The sequence below is a fragment of the Barbatula barbatula genome (assembly GCF_947034865.1).
Source record: "Barbatula barbatula genome assembly, chromosome: 22".
In the NCBI taxonomy this organism is placed as follows: Eukaryota; Metazoa; Chordata; class Actinopteri; order Cypriniformes; family Nemacheilidae; genus Barbatula; species Barbatula barbatula.
In genome coordinates, this window is record NC_136785.1 from 12,401,738 (window position 1) to 12,422,996 (window position 21,259).

At 42.4% G+C, this 21,259-nt stretch overlaps 1 protein-coding gene across 3 annotated transcripts; it reads left to right on the plus strand.

The window, feature by feature from the left end:
* The first annotated feature begins 15,288 nt into the window (after window positions 1-15,288).
* Window positions 15,289-20,876, plus strand: yipf5 (Yip1 domain family, member 5). Of its 3 annotated transcripts, none has more exons than XM_079487450.1 (6): window positions 15,289-15,420; window positions 16,146-16,265; window positions 16,562-16,737; window positions 17,912-18,057; window positions 18,204-18,385; window positions 19,583-20,876. In XM_079487450.1, the coding sequence occupies exons 2-6, from the start codon at window positions 16,156-16,158 to the stop codon at window positions 19,743-19,745; spliced, it is 777 nt and encodes a 258-aa protein (XP_079343576.1). In that variant the 5' UTR covers window positions 15,289-15,420; window positions 16,146-16,155; the 3' UTR covers window positions 19,746-20,876. The 3 variants fall into 3 exon arrangements, with proteins under 3 accessions (XP_079343576.1, XP_079343578.1, XP_079343577.1); XM_079487452.1 differs by having other exon boundaries at window positions 16,200-16,265; window positions 19,583-20,801; XM_079487451.1 differs by lacking the exon at window positions 15,289-15,420 and adding an exon at window positions 15,421-15,487 and having other exon boundaries at window positions 19,583-20,806.
* Window positions 20,877-21,259: the final 383 nt, after the last annotated feature.

A 21,259-nucleotide genomic window follows, 5' to 3' on the forward strand; every position in this document is an offset into this window, starting at 1 on the left:
GATGACTGAAGCAATTCAATAGCGCAGTGAAAACTGCACGCTCATTGGTTGGAAAAAAGTAAAACTTTAAACCAATGGTAGCGGAGCTGCCGGACCAATGGCGATGGTACCCGCCAGAAGGGGCGGGGCTTACGGCTATATAAGCCGACGCATCGCCGTAGGGTCCTCAGATATCTTCTCCTTCAGCGACGACTCTTCTTCGCTTCCCGAGACTGACTGACTTCGCCGTCGAGAGAGCACCTGCAGCGGATTCGACCTTCTGCTCAGCGGCTTCACTTCAACGGTTTCGTTCAGCGGCTTCGCTTCCGGCGGATTCTGTTGGCGGCTTCGCTAGCAGCTTCGCTAGCGAGCGGTTTTCGCTACTCAGGTACGGTCTTTTCCCTGCCGCTATCCGGCGACGCTTAAAGAGCAATTTTGCGGCGTTGTTTCAAATGCCGCGTCGTCCCTGTCACTCATGTGGGATCTTCCTGCAAGCCGCTGACGGGCACGACGAGTGCGTCTCATGCTTGGGTCTCTCCCATGCTGAGGACGCGCTCAAAGAGACGGAATGCTCACACTGCGAGAGTATGAGTCTCTCCTTTCTGCGCTCACGGATAGCTTTCTTTTCAGAAGGTGACTCCGCCCCTCGATCCCCCCTGCCTCTGCCCGCACAGGCCGCTGTGCGAATGAAGCAGCGGGGTAGAGGAACTAAGCGCTCAGGGAAGCGCGAACTCACGCCTGCTCGGCGTGCCTCGCCTTCTCCAGAGAGAGAGCTTTCCCCGGTTTGCTTCACCCAAACAGATCAGCGTCCACTGGCGGTGACATGATCTCGTTCGGTGGAAACGAACTCGAGGATGACGACACCATGTCGTTGCGGCTTCGGACGGGGAGGAGTTAGCAGGCTCAGTAGATGACCCCGCCCCCTCTCCGTATCTGGAACCCAGCGGACACGGGCCAAGTGCGGACTCCGAGCTCTTCCGGGTCCTCACAAAGGTATGCAACGAGCTGGGTTTAGAGTGGTCTCCCCAGAGGAACCAGCTTGCAGCCGCCTGGATGAATGGTTCCTGCCGGGGCGCCGTCAGGCCCCTCGTCAGCGGACTTCGCCGTTCTTCCCGGAAGTTCAGGGCGAACTCAACAAGTCTTGGCGCGCCCCTTACTCGGCCCGTCTAAGACCGTCTTGTTCCTCCGCTCCCACCTCGGTAGACGGCGTAGAGGAACAAGGGTATGAGTAACTGTCCCCCCTAGATGACTCGGTGGCCGCACATCTCTGTCCGCCCACTGCCATCTGATGGAAGGCAAAGGCAACTCATCCATCTAAGCCGTGCAGAACCACCTCGGCCCTCGCTGGACGCGCATTCTCGTCCTCCGGCCAGGCGGCTTCAGCACTACACTCCATGGCAGTGCTCCAGGTCTACCAGGCCAAACTCCTCCGAGGTATGGACGAGTCCAGCTCGGACCCCGCGCTCTTCAGGCAGCTTAGCAGGCCATGAAGCACTTTCTGCTGAAAAGACCCGGATCCAGCTCTCATGTCTGCCCAGTCACCCCGTTCAGTTCCGGGCGCCGGCAAAGTGTTGATAATGTGCAAGGTTGTAAGTGCGGGGCCTGTTCTAATGCCCACACAACATACCGCAAAATGTTTAATAAAACACAAACATTGTCAAAAAAAGAGCAATCTTCCTCTTCCATTGTCTTTGGGAGTCATGCCCCCAAGAGGCGGCGTACCTCCCCATTGCACCCAACCCCTTGCCACGCGGGCAAAGGCCTTCCCACGCGGGCCAAGGCCTGGCGAGCCATCCCTGGTGTGTCAGATTGGGTTCTGGGTATAATATCTCGAGGATATTCACTCCAGTTTGCTCATCGACCCCCGCGCTTCCGCGGGGTCGTCCCCACCCGAGTACAGAACTCAAATTCATACGTTCTGCGCACGGAGTTGAGGAACTTACTGGACAAAGGAGCCATAGAAATGGTTTCTCCAGACCAAATCGAGTCAGGCTTCTACAGCCGATACTTCCTCGTACCAAAGAAGGACGGCGGCCTCCGCCCCATCCTCGATCTCAGACATCTGAATCGCGCTCTTATGAAACGGCGCTTCAGAATGATCACGATGAAGCAGATCCTCTCGCAAATACGCCCAGAGGACTGGTTCTTCTCTCCGGACCTGGAAAACGCATACTTCCACATCCAGATAGCCCCCCGTCACAGACGATTTTTGAGATTCGCCTACGAGGGGGTTGCATATTAGTACATGGTCCTTCCATTCGGACTCTCTCTAGCTCCCCGTACTTTCACAAAGTGCATGGATATGGCTCTTTCCCCTCTCAGACAGAAGGGAATCCGCATTCTGAACTACCTCGACAACTGGCTTGTTCTAGCCCAGTCGGAGGACGAGCTACGGTCCCACAGATCCCTCCGCCTCAGCCATTTGAAATGCCTGGGCCTCAGGATCAACCTTGCCAAGAGTGCACTGTCCCCCAGCCAACGTATATCGTTCCTGGGGGCAGTCTTCGGCTCATGACTGCCAGAATATCGCCAGAACCAGCTCTGGCTATTCGACGGCTTGCGGCCTCATTCACACCCGGGGTTTCACGCCCCCTCAGGGTTTCTCAGAAAATGCTGGGCCTTATGGCCTCTGCATCTCAGGTGCTGAGTCTGGGCATCCTCCGGATGCGCCCCCTCCAGTACTGGCTGAAGCCGAGAGTTCCTCCACACGTTTGGCGTCTTGGACGTCTACGTGTTTTGATGAACCAAGCCTGCATAACCGCCCTAGCCTCGTGGAAAGATCCCACGTGCAGCCGGAAAGTGGTCACGACAGACGCCTCCAACACGGGTTGGGGGGCTCTGTGCAACGGCGAACCTGCCTTCGGCCTCTGGTCGAACCAGGAAAGAAGCCTCCACATCAACTACCTGGAAATGCAGGCAGTATGGTTGGCTCTTCGCTACTTCCTGCAGGTGCTAAAGGATCGCCACGTCTTAGTCCGATCAGACAGCATGACGGTGGTATCTTACATAAATCACCAGGGAGGCCTCTCCTCAAGACGCCTTTTTTCCCTGGTACTACGCCTCTTGGAATGGGCCCAGTCCAATCTGCGCTGACTGAGGGCAACTCACGTTCCAGGCAGACTGAACCGGGGGGCAGATATGCTATCTCTGAGCAACGTTCCTTCGGAAGAATGGACGCTCCACCCCATGTCGGTTCAGCGAATCTGGCAAATCTTCGGCAAGGCAGAAGTCGAGCTTTTGTCCTCAGAAGACAATACTCATTGCCCAACGTACTTTTCGAAGGGCAGGGATGCCTTGGCCCACACTCTTACAGCAGCCGATCAGGAGGATCAGGGATCAAGCGCACCGAGTGCTATTGGTAGCCCCTCTGTGGAAAAACCAGCCTTGGGTCGCAGATCTCTCTCAGCTGCTAGTAGCAGCCCTGTGGCCCATTCCCCTGAGGCGGGACCTCCTCTCTCAGGCAGGGAACACGATATGGCACCCCCAGCCAGAGCTGTGGGCTCTACACCTTTGGCCTCTCGACGGGAGCCTACGGACCTCCCCGAGGGCGTCCTGAACACCATATCCCAGGCTAGAGCCCCGTCCACTAGACGTCTCTATGCCCTCAAATGGACTGTCTTCGCCTCCTGGTGTACACCACGCGGCGCTGACCCGGTGTCCTGTGACATATCGCTGATACTGTCATTCTTGCAAGAGTTGTTGGATAACGGCCGTGCCCCTTCCACGCTCAGTCTATGTGGCAGCTATACGAGTGAAGTATCGATAGGGAACGTACTCGGTTACTAATGTAACCTCGGTTCCCTGAGATACGGGAACGAGTACTGCGTTCCATGCCGTGCTACGAGTTGCATTGTCGTCGCTTCAGTCGAAGTAACCTGAGGACCCTACGGCGATGCGTCGGCTTATATAGCCGTAAGCCCCGCCCCTTCTGGCGGGTACCATCGCCATTGGTCCAGCAGCTCTGCTACCATTGGTTTAAAGTTTTACTTTCTTCCAACCAATGAGCGTGCAGTTTTCACTGCGCTATTGAATTGCTTCAGTCATCGGAGAAAAAGGAGTTTTCCCCATAGCGTCCTGCTACGCATTACTCGTTCCCGTATCTCAGGGAACTGAGGCTACATTAGTAACCGAGTACGTTTTCCATTAAACTGTGATACGGAAGTTTTTTGTGGTGTGGCTCATTCTGTCCTCTGCGAGTGTGGTGACAATATGTTAAAAAGAATCACACTAGAAGTGAGTCATGTGACTCAAGAGTGATGTCATGTTATGCAATGAAACTATGATGAAACTTTTATGACATCACATGGAAGACGGCACAGAGCAAATGAAATAGAAGTACAGGTAGGAAATCTTAAGCGTTTCTTGCCCTGCCTCACAACTGTTGCATACAGTACATGTGCACGCACGCACATGCATAAACACAGCTAATGCAGCTCAGCAAATGCACAAGAGACAGGTTGCCTCACACTTAACATTAAAGGCAGGTAGTTTACCACAACAGAGAAAAAGCCAGTGCACGATGAGCTTTGTTGAGTTTTAAATCCTTCCTCATTCCCTCTCGTCTTGGTACAGTAGATTGAACAATGTTTGAATAAAGAGCAAAGACATCAACTAGGAAGACGTCACCTTTTATGAACATGAAAAACAACAGCATGATAAAGATATAACTATAAAAGTACTGTAGAAGTGATTTCCTTCATTCCAAAAATGAAAAGTATGTCATGATTTAATCACGCTCTTGTCATTTCAAACCTTTATGACTTTCTTTAGCCTGCAGAACACAAAAGAAGATATTTTGAAGAATGTTGTTAACTTACCCCCATTCACTTGCACTGGTTTTGTGTCCGTCCAATAGAAGTGAACTTGTGCTGTTCGGTTACCAACTTTCAAAATATCTTCTCTTGTGTTCTGCGGAAGAAAGAAAGTCATACAGGTTTGAAATGACGAGAGGGCGAGTGAATGTTGACACGATGTTCATTTTGGGGTGAACTATCACTTTAATATATCGCGATGAAGTGGGGCAGTGCAGTTTGGGAATTTGATCTAGAAACCTCTACAGATTTCTCATAATTACATCTTCCATCATTCACAGATTTACACATTCCACAGCCAAAACCAAACAGTTTGTTAATTTGTTTATACTGTCAGCTGCCAGCATCACTGTTGTACTCGCTGCTATTTATAACACATTTTGGCTGCGACCGAAAGTTGAAAATGCTGTCTTTAGGGGCTGCATTCCAACGCAGGAAGGCATCAAGGCATGTCCTGAAATACTTTCATCTAATTGAATTTTGAAAGCAACATGAATGTATTCTTATCTGCCTTCGATGTCCTATAATCCTGTGCGTGTGCATCAGCGGAAAGGTGATTGGTCAAGCGGTGTCAAGCTCAAAAATGTAAAAGAATTTAAAAAGCTTTTCACTATTTTCCCCCAAAAATGTGTAGTATTGTAGTTTTAAAATATCAAATTGTTATTGCTCTATATTTAGAATATATACTAATATGAAGCTTGTTCAAAAATGTTTTTCAAATGTGCTTTTGCATGAAAAAAGTCACGTGCTTTTATCTTTAACTCCACTTAGAATTCTGCAGGTTTGTCTCCTAAAAATGCAGTCGACAGGTTAAATCTGCATGGGCTCACAAGAAGGCTGCAGCTCTACTCACCCACAAGATAAAAGGGAAAGTGCTCGGAACACACAAGGCCTTTATTTGTTTAATCTTTTATTTATTTAAATTACATTTTAAAGAGCCACAGAGAATCAGGATGGTTTTATTTAATGGGATCAGACCGTTGCACAGGAGGGACATCCCTGGAATAACAATCTGATGAGACAACGCATCATGCATTACATACAGTTTTGCTATCAGATTGGAAAACCTTCTCTTAGCGACTTATAAATTCAATAAAGGGTCTTTGCGGGTGCCAGTTGTGTTTTGCAAACGCTGTGGGCGGTTCTCTCAGATGAGATGTTGCCAAGCAACGGTTTGGCTTGGGAGGGCGATGCCACTTTTCCTTTGAAACACCAGAGGGACTTCCAGTAATCAGGCGTGTGCCTTGTTTTCATTTTCCTCCATGTGCATATTATTATTCTTTACAAGGCAAGGTTGAAGTGACCTTTGAAGTTTGCTTTTCTGTGGAAAATCCAGTTGCTTAGATGCTGCCCTTTAATAGCTAAAGACCAAATGAGGTTATGTTCTTTCGAAACATTGTTTGTCTTTCTAAATTACTTTGGAGAACAAGAAATTGGCCCAAATTTGACAATTGTTGAGAACGGCAAAGCTCGGACAATTTGACATGAGATTTTGAAGGCTACAAATCCAGTTTTGTTCCTATATTGAATGACAAATCTATAATTCACAAATCTCAGAAAGACAATAAAGATGTATTATCATAAATTAATAAAAGATGATGCAATTGAGCTGTAAATATAAATGTGTGGGAATGCAGAGCTATAGAAATCATTCAAACTAAAACGGATTTTGCTTACTCTGGTTTCATATCCTCAGTATCTCATTAAGCCCGGGCATAGTTTGCCACCGGTCGCATGTTCTGCCTTTAGAGTCTTGAAGCTAAATGCATGATTCACACAGGTTTTTTCAGACTTTTTAACATTTGTCAGGCTGCAGATTTTCAGCGTGGAGTGGAGCTGATGATGAATTATTTGTTCGGGATTATTGGTTCGGGAAGGTTTTAACGAGGCCTGCTTGCTGCATGGGCCGACTCTAGAATTGAGACAGAGTTGCAGCCACAGAGGGATCCAGTGTTTGCCAGCTGAGATTCCATTAGACGCTGCCATGCCCGTGTTGTGTACTGTCCTTGCATTTCGCTGGTTTTCCCATCGCACCCCTCAGTCCTGAAAGCCGGGATGTCTGCCATACAGCAGCGTAGCATCGTATAGAATTTTTCGTACGGATTCGCACTTGAAGGGTTGTTGATGTTTCATGCCCTTGGCTACTGGATCTTGGCACCTGACTTTATGTGGGAGATAATTGTTTGGGGTAGCAAGGTAGTGTATCGGTATCGTGCATTAACAAACACACGTACACACATTCAAAATCCAGTTTAAGGTGGGGGGGCTAGTGCATCACCCTCCAGATTTTTCCTGGGCCCCTCACAAAATATTCAAAATATGACAATTAAAATAAGTAAAACAATTTAATAGTTATTAAATACTTACAATATGCTTATTTGTATAGGACCCGTCACTTTAATCACAGAACTTTCATGATTCTGCCTGCTCTTGTCTTGATTTTCTGGTCTAGGGGCAGAATCATGACAGACCCACGTGTTTTATGTGGAGAGAAACATATTATTGTCAATCAGGACATAATATACGTTCTCTCCTGTCTCGTCATTTGGCCCCGCCCCTCTCGTTCCTAGTATAGCTTTCCTCCTGTGTCTCATTACCCACACCTGCCCATTGTTATCTCCTTTGTTAGTTTTCCTATAAGATGCCCTCATGTCTATTGTCTTGTGCTCGTTCGTTTTACTTGTATCCTGTTCCTGTACGCCATGTGTGATGTTTCGCTGCCTTGTATATAGAGTGCCTTGTTCATGTTCTGGTCCACTGTAGGTGTATTTGTTTTGAGAGTTAGTTTGGTTAGTGTTTTCCCCATTGAGGGTGTTTGTTTTGTATTTTGTTAATAAAGTCCTTGTTAACCCCTTCATCCCCGTGTCTGCCTGCACTTGGGTTCTTCTCCTCACACATCACGACAGAACGAACGAGCCCAAGACAATAGACATGAGGGCATCTTATAGGAAAACTAACAAAGGAGATAACAATGGGCAGGTGTGGGTAATGAGACACAGGAGGAAAGCTATACTAGGAGCGAGAGGGGCGGGGCCAAATGACGAGACAGGAGAGAACGCATATTATGTCCTGATTGACAATAATATGTTTCTCTCCACATAAAACACGTGGGTCTGTCATGATTCTGCCCCTAGACCAGAAAATCAAGACAAGAACGATTATGCCTGAAGTTTGAATATGTATCTGCCTATCTTGTGTTTTGAAACATTATAGCTGGTTTTTAACTGGACTAAGCTGGTTGCAAAAAACAGGCTTCCAGTGTTTTCTAGACCAGCTTGGACCAACTAGATGCACGCAGCAATGAAAACACAGCCACCAGCTTGATTTTCCAGAAGGGAGTCTTTTGGTTTATTTATTGCCTTTAACCGCACATCAAAAAAAGCTTTAAAATATAAATGAATGAGGAGGTAGCGGCAAACACAAATGCGTAAGGCTTTCCTATCTGTTCATTTCAAAGTTTGCTTCTTCATATTTTTAAGACACGCTCCCACTAACAGACCTGATGAAAAATTATGTGTGTGGATACAAACATGCCCTATTTTCACAGGTCTCTGATGCGTTTATAAGAGTGAAGGGGAAGTGATGAGGAATGTTTGTGTCTGTGTGTGTTTGTGTGTTGTTGTAATCTGCACATTCAGCCTGGCAATGGCACAGGATTAAAAAAACACATTAACAGAAGGTAATTACGCCAGAATAGTGATTCACTGACCTAGATTTGTGTTCGCACCATCTGACGGTTTTCAATTTTCTTTCATTTAGGAGAGTCATGTTGTGGAACTTTTGAAATAAAATGCAATAATAAGAAGGATTAAGGCCTTTCCAGTTACATGACATTGTGTCAGTGTATTGTACTCGTTCATCATAGTTATTAAGTGTAAGGGAAACTCATTTCCAATTACTAAAATACTGAAAAAACCTTATATGTTGACTGTTCAGTTAACCCCTGACTCTCAACAGGGGGGGCACAAGGGGGCCAAAGCTGACATCCAAGGGGTGCTCAAGATGACTAACATTTTAAAATGAGCAATGAAAAACATTTTTAAAACAAAAAATCAACATATTTCTAATTATTTTGATAAACATGTGTTCTAAAATATTCCAACATGCTGTGTTGGGTAGAAATTTTGAGGGTGTGGGGGCCATTTAAATATTGTTAAAAAGCTTAATATGGGGTGGGGGGACTTAAAGTCAAACATGCTGAGAACTCCTGTATGAATTTGATTCTCCACAGAAATACACATGAAATGAATTTTTGACCCATACTGTCAGAAGTTTAAACACACCTTGGACAATCTGGAAATTGTTGAAAAATTTACGAAAAGGTCTCAAGGAAAAGGTTCAAATTTACCAGTGCCCTGAACATTTTATTTCACATATCAGACGTTACATATAGTTAACATCACATAATAATTAGACTTGTAAAAAAATATGCAGTTCATAGTTTTACACACACCTGATTATAATACTGTGCGATGTTAACTGAACAATCAATGATAGTTTTTATGTTTTTCGATAGTTTTGTCCTGAGTCAATAAACTGTCCGGTGGTCTCCAAATAGTCCTCTAGATCCTCCACAGTCTTTGTTTATTCAGCATCTTCTGCATTTGACCCTTGTTTACAAGTGACTGTATGATACTGGTTTTGGTCTTTTTACACTGAGGACAATCATACACAACTAATACAAAAGACACAAACCTTCCCTTGTATTTAACGAATCATGTCTTCATTTGTTTAGATTCATCTGGCACGACGGAGTCAACACGTGAACCACTCGCTGAGCGTCTGTGCTCGCCTTTCAGCAAAGCTAATGGACTAGTCTATTACCCACTGACCGTGATACATTTAAGACATGACTGGTGCTCTCCCCACCATGTGAATAAAAATGGTGTTCACAGATGAATGCTTCAGTATGATGAATAAAAAAACATAGACAGAACGCTGATTTTGCATGCTATTATCATTCATCATTGTTTTCTGGACTGTAACCTTATGTGTTTAATGAGTGCGCTGCATAAATTTCTTAACACTATGAAATATTATCAAGCATTACTCTTGATATTTATATTTCTTTCTAAAACAAAGCTTTTCAGGCTGGTTCTGGTGTGTTTGACTAGGATTGGAGCTAAGCTGGAGGACCAGCCTAACTTTAATTTTGCTCAAACTATTTGAGGCACCTCATCAATGAAAGAGTTTTTTAAAACTCAAAACTAATTGGACGGGGCGTTTCATCGCAGGGCGACGGTCGGACATTGCTTTCTCGCGGCGCTGTGAAATGCTTCATGGAGACATATCGTTTTTATTCCAAAGCGCCACAATCGCGTCGCTCTGTCGAGTGCAGTCTGAAAACTCTCTTACTGTGTGTTCACCCAGCGGAAAAGCGTGCCAATGTCATTTATTTCAATGGAGTGCCGGTGACACGAGCGACAGTGACCATTGGCGACAGGAAGTCTAACGACGCGACAAAGTTGAGATTTGCTCAACTTTACGCAAATGATGAACTTTCGGGGCGACTACCAATAGGAGTACAGCAGTGGAGCTCCCGTCATCCATCTCTCGTCAGTTACTTGTTTATAAATGTTACTAGAGCATCCAAAGCTAGGAACACCTTCTAATGACCTCGGCTCGTAGCAAGAGACTAGCGGCAGAGTCTCAGTTGTACACTTACACCGTGTCTGCACTGGACGCGACCGGCGCGACGCGACATGACACACGGCTTGTTCTAATGGGATTACCAATTTGGACAAAAACGTGAATTATAATTGGGTCTAATCCGTTCTATTGTCTCTTGTCACGATGCAAAAAAATAAAAAATAAAGCTCTGTATAGTGTGGTAGGCTATGAAACCTGTTTGTGATTGAACTTATGCTTTTTGTTGTCCTTTGGTTGTTCCAACTGCTTCCATTGTTTACCTTATCTATAAGTCGCTTTGGATAAAAGCGTCTGCTAAATGACTAAATGTAAATGCATCGTGCCGCCCCGCATCCGGTGTAGACACGGTGTTACAGTGAAGAAGTGCCTCAAATATTTGTAATTGTGTGTTTTTTGTCGCCATTCATTTTCTTGAAGCGACCAGACTTTTCTCAATTAGTGAAAATTCTTATTCATTCCATTTGAAGAGGGTCATATCTGGAGCCAAATACGATTAAGAGGGTGGATTTTGACAGTAGTTGTGGTCATGCATTGTTTTAGAAAAGCAGTTATAACAGTTCAGGAGGCATTCATATAAAATAGTGCTGAATTTGCTGCTTGTTATCTGTTTTATGCTAACTTGACGTTTTTTGCGCGTGCTTCATCCCACTGGAGCTCACCCTGGAACTGAGGGCACAATGCAACAGTGAATTTCAGTAATGACATTACATAAACAAGATGGAACCTGTAAACAACATTATCTCTCCATCCAGCCTAATGTTCTACCTGCACCATTATGTCACGCTTGTTGTGTGAACCATCCAATACATCCAGCCTTTCCCGGTCTCTCCTGAAACAAAACAGGCACCCCTCACACATAACGTCCATTAAATATCTCCTCAGAATAATAAGGATGATTTCCCATGCAGCAGAGATTTATTTTTAGTGCCTCTTGACACAAAAACATCCATGTCTAGTTTGGGTAACTGTCCCTGTATGCTGGAGAAGATGATTAATGATTCATATACGCCTACAGATACTTACAGATCATGTGCACATTAGTGATTTAACATACAAATTTGCCTATAGTAATTATTTGCACAATAAGGCTTACTGGTACCTGTGTAGTCACATATGAAAATACGAATGAAAGATTCATGACATTTCAAGCTCTTTAAATCCGTGTTACTTCTAAATAGCCTTTAATCATGTTAGTTAATGAAAATTATAATGTTTTTGTTATTTACAATGTGAAAAATAGGGGACTAGTGCCCTATCAGGTTCACTGTGCTCCAAGAGCTATATTTTAACATGTTGATTGTTGAGTGTTGAGTGTTGAAATTCAATTCTGTTTTCATGTGATTGAACTTGTTAAGAATCTTGTACAGATATGATGAGGAAATAGAAATGTGACCCAATAAATGTGAGTGTTTATTATGTTATGATGCACAGTAAAATCGTCGGTGTTACTCAGTGTGGATTGTATATACACTGTGAGTGTTAATTTGACCTATTGTAAGGGTTCAGTCAGTGGCGGCAAGGTTGCAAATTGCACCCCTCCCTTCGGAACACTACGGCGGCTGACAGAACATGGCGAATTAGACGCAAGGGGACCTGCGGTGTATGTAGATAGAAATACATCATTCTAAGGTAATAAAAACATTAAGATTTATTGTGTATGCGCTTTATACAACCCTGAAGACATAGCTATGTGTATTATATTGCATTTTTATAGATCATCCTAAAAATGACACACTGGACCTTTCACACTGGAGATTAGGCTGTGTGTGAATTTGATGTTGCTTTTATGTTAGTGGTGACAGAACTAATTGTTCAATTGTTTTTATAATAAAATAAAATATGTAATATTACTGAGTAATATATATCATATTTTATGTATAGTATTTATTTTTTGAACATTTATATATCTTTCAAAGCAATTATTTAATACTATTATTGTTATTATTCCATTATATATTATATTATAGTTATAATATTATCTTTTTATACGTATATAACTATAAAAACATAAATAATTGTAGGTTTAGTTGAATTATTTAGATGAATTGATGGCATGCTTTACGTTTGAAAACATTCTGTTTTATTTCCTTATTTATATATGAAAATGTTCATTTGCAAAAACGGATATTCATGTGTATTGTGAATTCCAATATCAATAATAACTCTGACTTACACAATGAAAACATGACAACACGATAAAAACATGTGTTTATTGAGGAATGATCTGTTTTTGCAAATGAACTCTTCCTATATAAAACAGCTGGGTGCAGTAAGTGTGTCGTCCTGTAGCGGGGGTGCGTGAGCTCTCAACACGATAAAAACATGACAACACGATAAAAACATGACAACACGATAAAAACATGACAACACGATAAAAACATGACAACACGATGAAAACATGTGTTTATTGAGGAATGATCTGTTTTTGCAAATGAACTCTTCCTATATAAAACAGCTGGGTGCAGTAAGTGTGTCGTCCTGTAGCGGGGGTGCGTGAGCTCTCAACACGATAAAAACATGACAACACGATAAAAACATGACAACACGATGAAAACATGTGTTTATTGAGGAATGATCTGTTTTTGCAAATGAACTCTTCCTATATAAAACAGCTGGGTGCAGTAAGTGTGTCGTCCTGTAGCGGGGGTGCGTGAGCTCTCAACACGATAAAAACATGACAACACGATAAAAACATGACAACACGATGAAAACATGTGTTTATTGAGGAATGATCTGTTTTTGCAAATGAACTCTTCCTATATAAAACAGCTGGGTGCAGTAAGTGTGTCGTCCTGTAGCGGGGGCGCGTGAGCTCTCAACACGATAAAAACATGACAACACGATAAAAACATGACAACACGATGAAAACATGTGTTTATTGAGGAATGATCTGTTTTTGCAAATGAACTCTTCCTATATAAAACAGCTGGGTGCAGTAAGTGTGTCGTCCTGTAGCGGGGGCGCGTGAGCTCTCAACACGATAAAAACATGACAACACGATGAAAACATGTGTTTATTGAGGAATGATCTGTTTTTGCAAATGAACTCTTCCTATATAAAACAGCTGGGTGCAGTAAGTGTGTCGTCCTGTAGCGGGGGTGCGTGAGCTCTCAACACGATAAAAACATGACAACACGATAAAAACATGACAACACGATGAAAACATGTGTTTATTGAGGAATGATCTGTTTTTGCAAATGAACTCTTCCTATATAAAACAGCTGGGTGCAGTAAGTGTGTCGTCCTGTAGCGGGGGCGCGTGAGCTCTCAACACGATAAAAACATGACAACACGATAAAAACATGACAACACGATGAAAACATGTGTTTATTGAGGAATGATCTGTTTTTGCAAATGAACTCTTCCTATATAAAACAGCTGGGTGCAGTAAGTGTGTCGTCCTGTAGCGGGGGCGCGTGAGCTCTCAACACGATAAAAACATGACAACACGATGAAAACATGTGTTTATTGAGGAATGATCTGTTTTTGCAAATGAACTCTTCCTATATAAAACAGCTGGGTGCAGTAAGTGTGTCGTCCTGTAGCGGGGGTGCGTGAGCTCTCAACACGATAAAAACATGACAACACGATAAAAACATGACAACACGATGAAAACATGTGTTTATTGAGGAATGATCTGTTTTTGCAAATGAACTCTTCCTATATAAAACAGCTGGGTGCAGTAAGTGTGTCGTCCTGTAGCGGGGGTGCGTGAGCTCTCAACACGATAAAAACATGACAACACGATAAAAACATGACAACACGATAAAAACATGACAACACGATAAAAACATGACAACACGATGAAAACATGTGTTTATTGAGGAATGATCTGTTTTTGCAAATGAACTCTTCCTATATAAAACAGCTGGGTGCAGTAAGTGTGTCGTCCTGTAGCGGGGGTGCGTGAGCTCTCAACACGATAAAAACATGACAACACGATAAAAACATGACAACACGATGAAAACATGTGTTTATTGAGGAATGATCTGTTTTTGCAAATGAACTCTTCCTATATAAAACAGCTGGGTGCAGTAAGTGTGTCGTCCTGTAGCGGGGGTGCGTGAGCTCTCAACACGATAAAAACATGACAACACGATAAAAACATGACAACACGATGAAAACATGTGTTTATTGAGGAATGATCTGTTTTTGCAAATGAACTCTTCCTATATAAAACAGCTGGGTGCAGTAAGTGTGTCGTCCTGTAGCGGGGGCGCGTGAGCTCTCAACACGATAAAAACATGACAACACGATGAAAACATGTGTTTATTGAGGAATGATCTGTTTTTGCAAATGAACTCTTCCTATATAAAACAGCTGGGTGCAGTAAGTGTGTCGTCCTGTAGCGGGGGTGCGTGAGCTCTCAACACGATAAAAACATGACAACACGATAAAAACATGACAACACGATGAAAACATGTGTTTATTGAGGAATGATCTGTTTTTGCAAATGAACTCTTCCTATATAAAACAGCTGGGTGCAGTAAGTGTGTCGTCCTGTAGCGGGGGTGCGTGAGCTCTCAACACGATAAAAACATGACAACACGATAAAAACATGACAACACGATAAAAACATGACAACACGATAAAAACATGACAACACGATGAAAACATGTGTTTATTGAGGAATGATCTGTTTTTGCAAATGAACTCTTCCTATATAAAACAGCTGGGTGCAGTAAGTGTGTCGTCCTGTAGCGGGGGTGCGTGAGCTCTCAACACGATAAAAACATGACAACACGATAAAAACATGACAACACGATGAAAACATGTGTTTATTGAGGAATGATCTGTTTTTGCAAATGAACTCTTCCTATATAAAACAGCTGGGTGCAGTAAGTGTGTCGTCCTGTAGCGGGGGCGCGTGAGCTCTCCGCTGTCTGCGCGTTCCGTCATCACGCCGTGACCCGGAAGTTCCTCTGTTATATCTTGACACGTAGCGAGAGCGGCGTTGGCGGAGTCTCTAGCGGTTACCAGTGTGAGTAAAACACAAACATTTACTGCGTCGCATCTTTCTGTTTACACCTTATTATGTTGTAACCGAGGTCCGTGATATAATGTTAAAATACCGCAGACGTTAAGCGGATGTTGCGTTGAATTTGTCATATGTTGAATGAGCTGTGCTAACTAAAAAGAGAAACGAGCATTGTGGTTAAAGATCCCTTTAAACGTGTCTGACTTTAACACTCATACATGTCATCGATGTCTACGTGCCGGACTACATACTACTACTACTACTAATAATAATAATAATATTAATAACAATAACACGCATAACGTTCATGGTTTTAATCTGTTTTGTTTTACTGATAAAGCAAATCATGGCAATACCACAGTATTTGGCGAATTTACAATAGTAATACTGTACTGCAGTACTTAAGGCTTAGTAGAAGTGCATTGCATTTCAGTCTCTTCAAACCTGTGCAATGGTGTTATCATGTCGGTCGCATGTTTAAGTCTGGTGCCATGTATTGTTTGTGTACGTGTACGTGCACGTGCCATTGTTTTTTTGTTGTGTATGTGGATATGTGCAGTTATGCCATTATGTTTGGAAACATGTTATCAAACGTACTTGAGAATATAACATAAAGGCAATTATAAACCGAAAGCTCTGGTTGACTCCAAAGCACATGCAGAAGAATGAACTCATTTGTATTCTGTAACATAATAAGTGCTGACCACTGCTTTTCTTTTGTCTCTCAGGCTGCTTGCAATGTCAGGGTTTGACAATTTCAACACAGACTTTTATGCGTCTAGTTACAGTGTAGATGATCAGAATCAAGAAGGAAATGCCTACGGTAACCAAGATGAGCCCTACAACAGGTACACATCTGCACTTCTACCTGGCAACCTTGAAGTTCTGTTCCTGTTTATATTATTATTTAGTAAAGTTTCAAACTGATCAGCATCGGAAATGTATGAAAATTTGCATTTCCTGAAGAACCGCTATTTCGGACATTCAAGGTCCTCTTACATGATATAAAGACTCGAGTCATAGCCATACCCATACTGTACACTTTATTTCAGCCTTCTTTTATCCTCTAGGTTCTTCATGTTGATTGAGATTACGCAAGTGATCTTATCTTGACTTTACACCTGTTCTCCGTCGTGTTTAACAGGCAGTATGGTCAGTACGATTACTCGCAGCCCATGGGTTACTCGCCGGGTCCAGGAATAATGCTGCCCCAGCAGACATACATGGGGCAGATCTTTCAGCCCACGCCAGCCTTCGCACCCGCCGCCTCACAGTCCATGTACGGCAGCAGCTTTGAAGACGAGCCCCCTTTACTGGAGGGTAAGAGATGCATTTCAGAATACGACAATAACATGGCAGTCTAGATGGGTGTGTTTTTTAGTTCACACAAATGTAAACCGCCCGGCATCATTTATTCAACCCGTATGTGACGCTTCCTTCTGTGGAACACCAAAGAAGATATTTTGAGAAATGTCTCTGTGTGTCCATACAAAATGAAGTCAATGGGAGTCAATGGTGTATGGTTATCAACTTTCTTTTAAATATCTTCTTTTGTGTTGAAAGTCATAGTGGTTTGGAATGACACTGTTGAATAAATGACGAAATAGTTTTTGGGTGAAATGTCCCTTTAAAAGACTAAGAAAGGCATTTCTTCAATGTGAACACAATGACCAGAAGCAAAGCTTCTTTTATGGCTAAGTTGTTTATCAGTCACCAGAGACCTTTGTATCTGTTCAGTTAACATCAGGATGTGTTTTATTTTGTTTCCTGTCACGAGTCAACAAGTATGTTGAGATAAATAAATAATGCATTAGATCAAATTTTCCAAAGCCAAACGAATCATTGTTTTAAAAACGTAAAAGTGCCTCCTGGGGTCATGTTTTATATAAGCCGTGTCCTCGTGTGGTGATGTTCAATAGTCTTTGTAAAGCCAGCTTTCTCCAGTTATTCAGAGCTGTGCAGAATCATCCTGCATCGGCAGTGCATGCGGCGAGCATCATCCAGCCTCTTGAGGTCTCAACCTGGGAAGCTGAAGGAATTTCCATCTATGCTGGGCTCTTATTGGCAGCTTTTTATTTATTATTCGGTCCAAATAATACTTTTTTGAAAAACAAATTAGGTTTCTAATCAAATAAATTGATATGTCGGCACATAAAATTTTTGTCTACAAAAGTGATTTCAAACGCACACTTTCAGATTAATAGATTTTAAGATCCAGAGAAACGTTGTTTTGAAGTGATCGGCACAACACCGAATACAATAAAAGCCTATAAAACATGGACCTATTTGGGCGGACACTCCAAAAGATAAAATTTTAAAATCAAACCGTAATGAATGCATGCGCTGTAAACATACAGACTCATTGGCTGGTGGACTTTTTGGCCTGAAAGAAACACGCTGGCGATCGGCCTCGACATCCCTGCATCGCTGCGGTGAGTTCAAACGCAGCTCCTGGTTTCATCAACAAACACAAAAATGCTGTTTTTGGTTGCAGAGTTGGGGATAAACTTCGACCACATCTGGCAGAAGACGCTGACCGTCCTGCACCCATTAAAAGCAGCAGATGGCAGTATAATGAATGAAACAGACCTGGCTGGTCCCATGGTGTTCTGTCTAGCTTTTGGAGCAACGCTGCTTTTGGTAAAATCCCTGATCTGTTAACCTGATGTAGTTCACATTTTCAAACAACATTTTTGTGTTTCCTAAAAAGCTCTATTGATTTATATTCTGGTAGTGTTACGCAGAGTGTTTTGTTTGTTGATGGTGTTTTTTTACTCTCGTTTCAGACGGGTAAGATTCAGTTTGGTTATGTGTACGGCATCAGTGCCATCGGGTGTTTGGGTATGTTCTGCCTGCTCAACCTCATGAGCATGACGGGCGTCTCATTCGGCTGTGTGGCCAGTGTGCTCGGTTACTGCCTGCTGCCCATGATCATCCTGTCCAGCTTCGGAGTCCTGTTGTCTTTACAGTAAGTCATCCCACACACCAAAACAAGATCTAAATAACGCTTGTATTTATTACTAACCTGCTGCTTTGACTCCTTTCACTAATGTTGAACAAAGAAAAAAGGAAAAAATGTAAATGTGTGTTGTAGCTTTAATGTAAATTCTTCTGTATTTAGTGTAAAATTTAGCGTCTGTGTATGTGCAAATACAACTATGAAAAATGCGACTTGGACTCGAGTCGCACTTAAGTCGCAAAAACAGTAGCATGTAACATGTAGCCAAGTCGTACTTTAGTAGCTCCTGTCTGGACCATTTAAGTTGAGCAGATATGATAATGGTTGATTCGCTTTAAATGGTTTACAGTTCAGTGTTAATTCTGTCGACGAAACCTGTAACGGAAATTATTTGTGACCAACATGTTTTCACTGACGAAAACAAGACGATAACTAAATAAAAATGAATGCATGATAACGAAAATGATTCAGATCGCTTAAATTTACTGACATTTTCGTCAACTTTTTAAAACGAGATGTAAATATTCTTGTCCGACCTGGCGGACATCATCTTGCACGCATGTGCTACTTATCTCACATATGCGTTAGAGCAGTCTCTGGGTGAAGAGGAAGCACTGACATGTATTCTGTGTCTCCACCCGATCTACAAATTGTCTTATTTTCCACGGGTAAAATGCTGCAAACTTAAAGCACGACTGCAGGCGAGTCGTCCTGAAACGCATTTCAAAGGCAAGCACGGACATTTAACAGGCCTACAGTTAACTTTTCCGCTAATGCAAGCTGCTGCACGACGTGAAATGCAACATAACCTAACAGTTAACCCAAAAAGAAGCCAGCGCTGTCCTGTACCGATTAGCAAAGTGAAGTCGAATTGTACATTAAAAGATTGAATGACATGCTAAAGATCAAAGCAAGTATGTAACATTTTTGCATAATTGAAGAAATGTAAGACTGTTATATATGTTTTTGAAAGCTATTTCTCATTCAGTCTCAAGCAAAGAGTCACTCACTCGCTTCTCCACATGTGCTTTTTTCGGTTTCTTTTTAATAAATTTGCAAAGATTTCTAACAAACTTCTTTCACATTGTCATTATGAGGAAAATAATGAATTGAACAAAATGTGGAAAAAGTGAAGCGATCTTAACACTTTCCGGATGCACTGTATATATAACAAAATAGCCCTAATCTAGTGTATGTCTCTTTCAGGGGCATGATTGGTATTATTTTAACAGCCGCCATCATCGGTTGGTGCAGTCTTTCAGCCTCAAAGATTTTCATCTCTGCTTTGGCCATGGACGGACAGCAGCTGCTGGTGGCGTACCCCTGCGCTCTGCTCTACGGGGTCTTTGCTCTCATCTCTGTGTTTTGAACTCTGGACCTCTTTTAATGGACAACATTACCACCTGTACACACACAAACATCCCTTTATTCAAGGACTGCATTTTGTGTAAATTCACACCACATACCTCTCCTAACGGAGTGCGTTTTTTCACCATCTGAGAGAATGTGGCATTAATTTAGTCTGCTTTGTTTTTTCTGGCCCACCTACTCTGAGAATTGTTTGTGCTTAACACAAGTTAATACTCTGCTCTGCGAGGTTTATGCGTTTTCTGTTCTGTTGTTCGCTGCAAAATAGGCGCGTTCGGGCAAAGCCAGAAAACGACTTTAAATGAAGTGTGCGTGTCAAAGAAAAGAACGTGTAATCCGTGTGAAGGCCACAGCTCTCTTCCCACACAATGACTTGAGCGCTTTTGTGTTTTTCCCTGCAAATATCTCACTCCAGAACATCCTTTGCAAGGTACACTTGCTGTACTGTAGTTTAATTTCTTGAGTTCAATTTTTTCTTCACATTCCTGAATTACTTGTTGGGTCTGTGCTCTTTCTACGCTTGGGTCAGTAAAGTGCCTACATGGAGATCTCACATTATGTATCAGAAAGAGGGAACAAAAATAAAGCTTTTGTCCATAACTTATTTTAATTTGATAACTATTCATTTAAATTGAACTGTAATATTGTGCATCGTTTGTAATAGATTTGATTCTAAACGCATTTACCCCGTCACACAATCTCACGGCTGTTCTTCTCTCATGATTGAATAGTGTCTTGATGTTGTGATATTTTCATTCGCTTGTTTATCTTTTGACAGGATGCAAAGTTTTAAGTTTAGTATCATTTTAAATCTCTTTCCGGGTCTTGGACTTGTCTGACGTACGGCTCCCTTTGAAAATGTCCAGGAGCTGCAACGATCCTCTTAGGCATTCAAGTGTATTTATATGCCATAAAACTTGTTTTGTATATCCAGAAGAGTACAAATGTTTATATCAGTTCGGTCTTGTGCAAAATCTGTGACAAACCGGTGGGGAGTTACAATAGTGCTGTTTCGCAGGCTGTTTTAAACAAATTAAAATGCATTCTGTAAGAATATACTTCAAATGTCCTTTTTTATTTCTCAAAAACCAACATGAAAATGGAATTTAGTCTTGTATACATATTCCTTATGGTGCACGAATCCTCTCAAGACATCTTTGGTTTCATAATTTGACATGAAAATCGAATGACCTGCCTTTAAAGGCCTTTGTTATTTAAAGGTGAATACGGTAATATTTTCCTAATGTTTTATAGGTATATGAAAAAAATATTTCCACAACAAAGTCACGTGAGCTAAAGTAATTCGATTTAATTTGATATGGTGCTTTCTGCAATGTTTGTGATGCAGCAGCTTTACATAGATATTTACATTAGAATCACATGTTTAGTAACCGGATCAAAATGTTTATTTGATAAGGAGCAGGTGCTCAAAACATCAGGCAACTTTCTTTAGGGGTCCTTATAGCTCAAGAAAACAATGAATAATAATCCCTTTATTATTATAATCCCAATAAA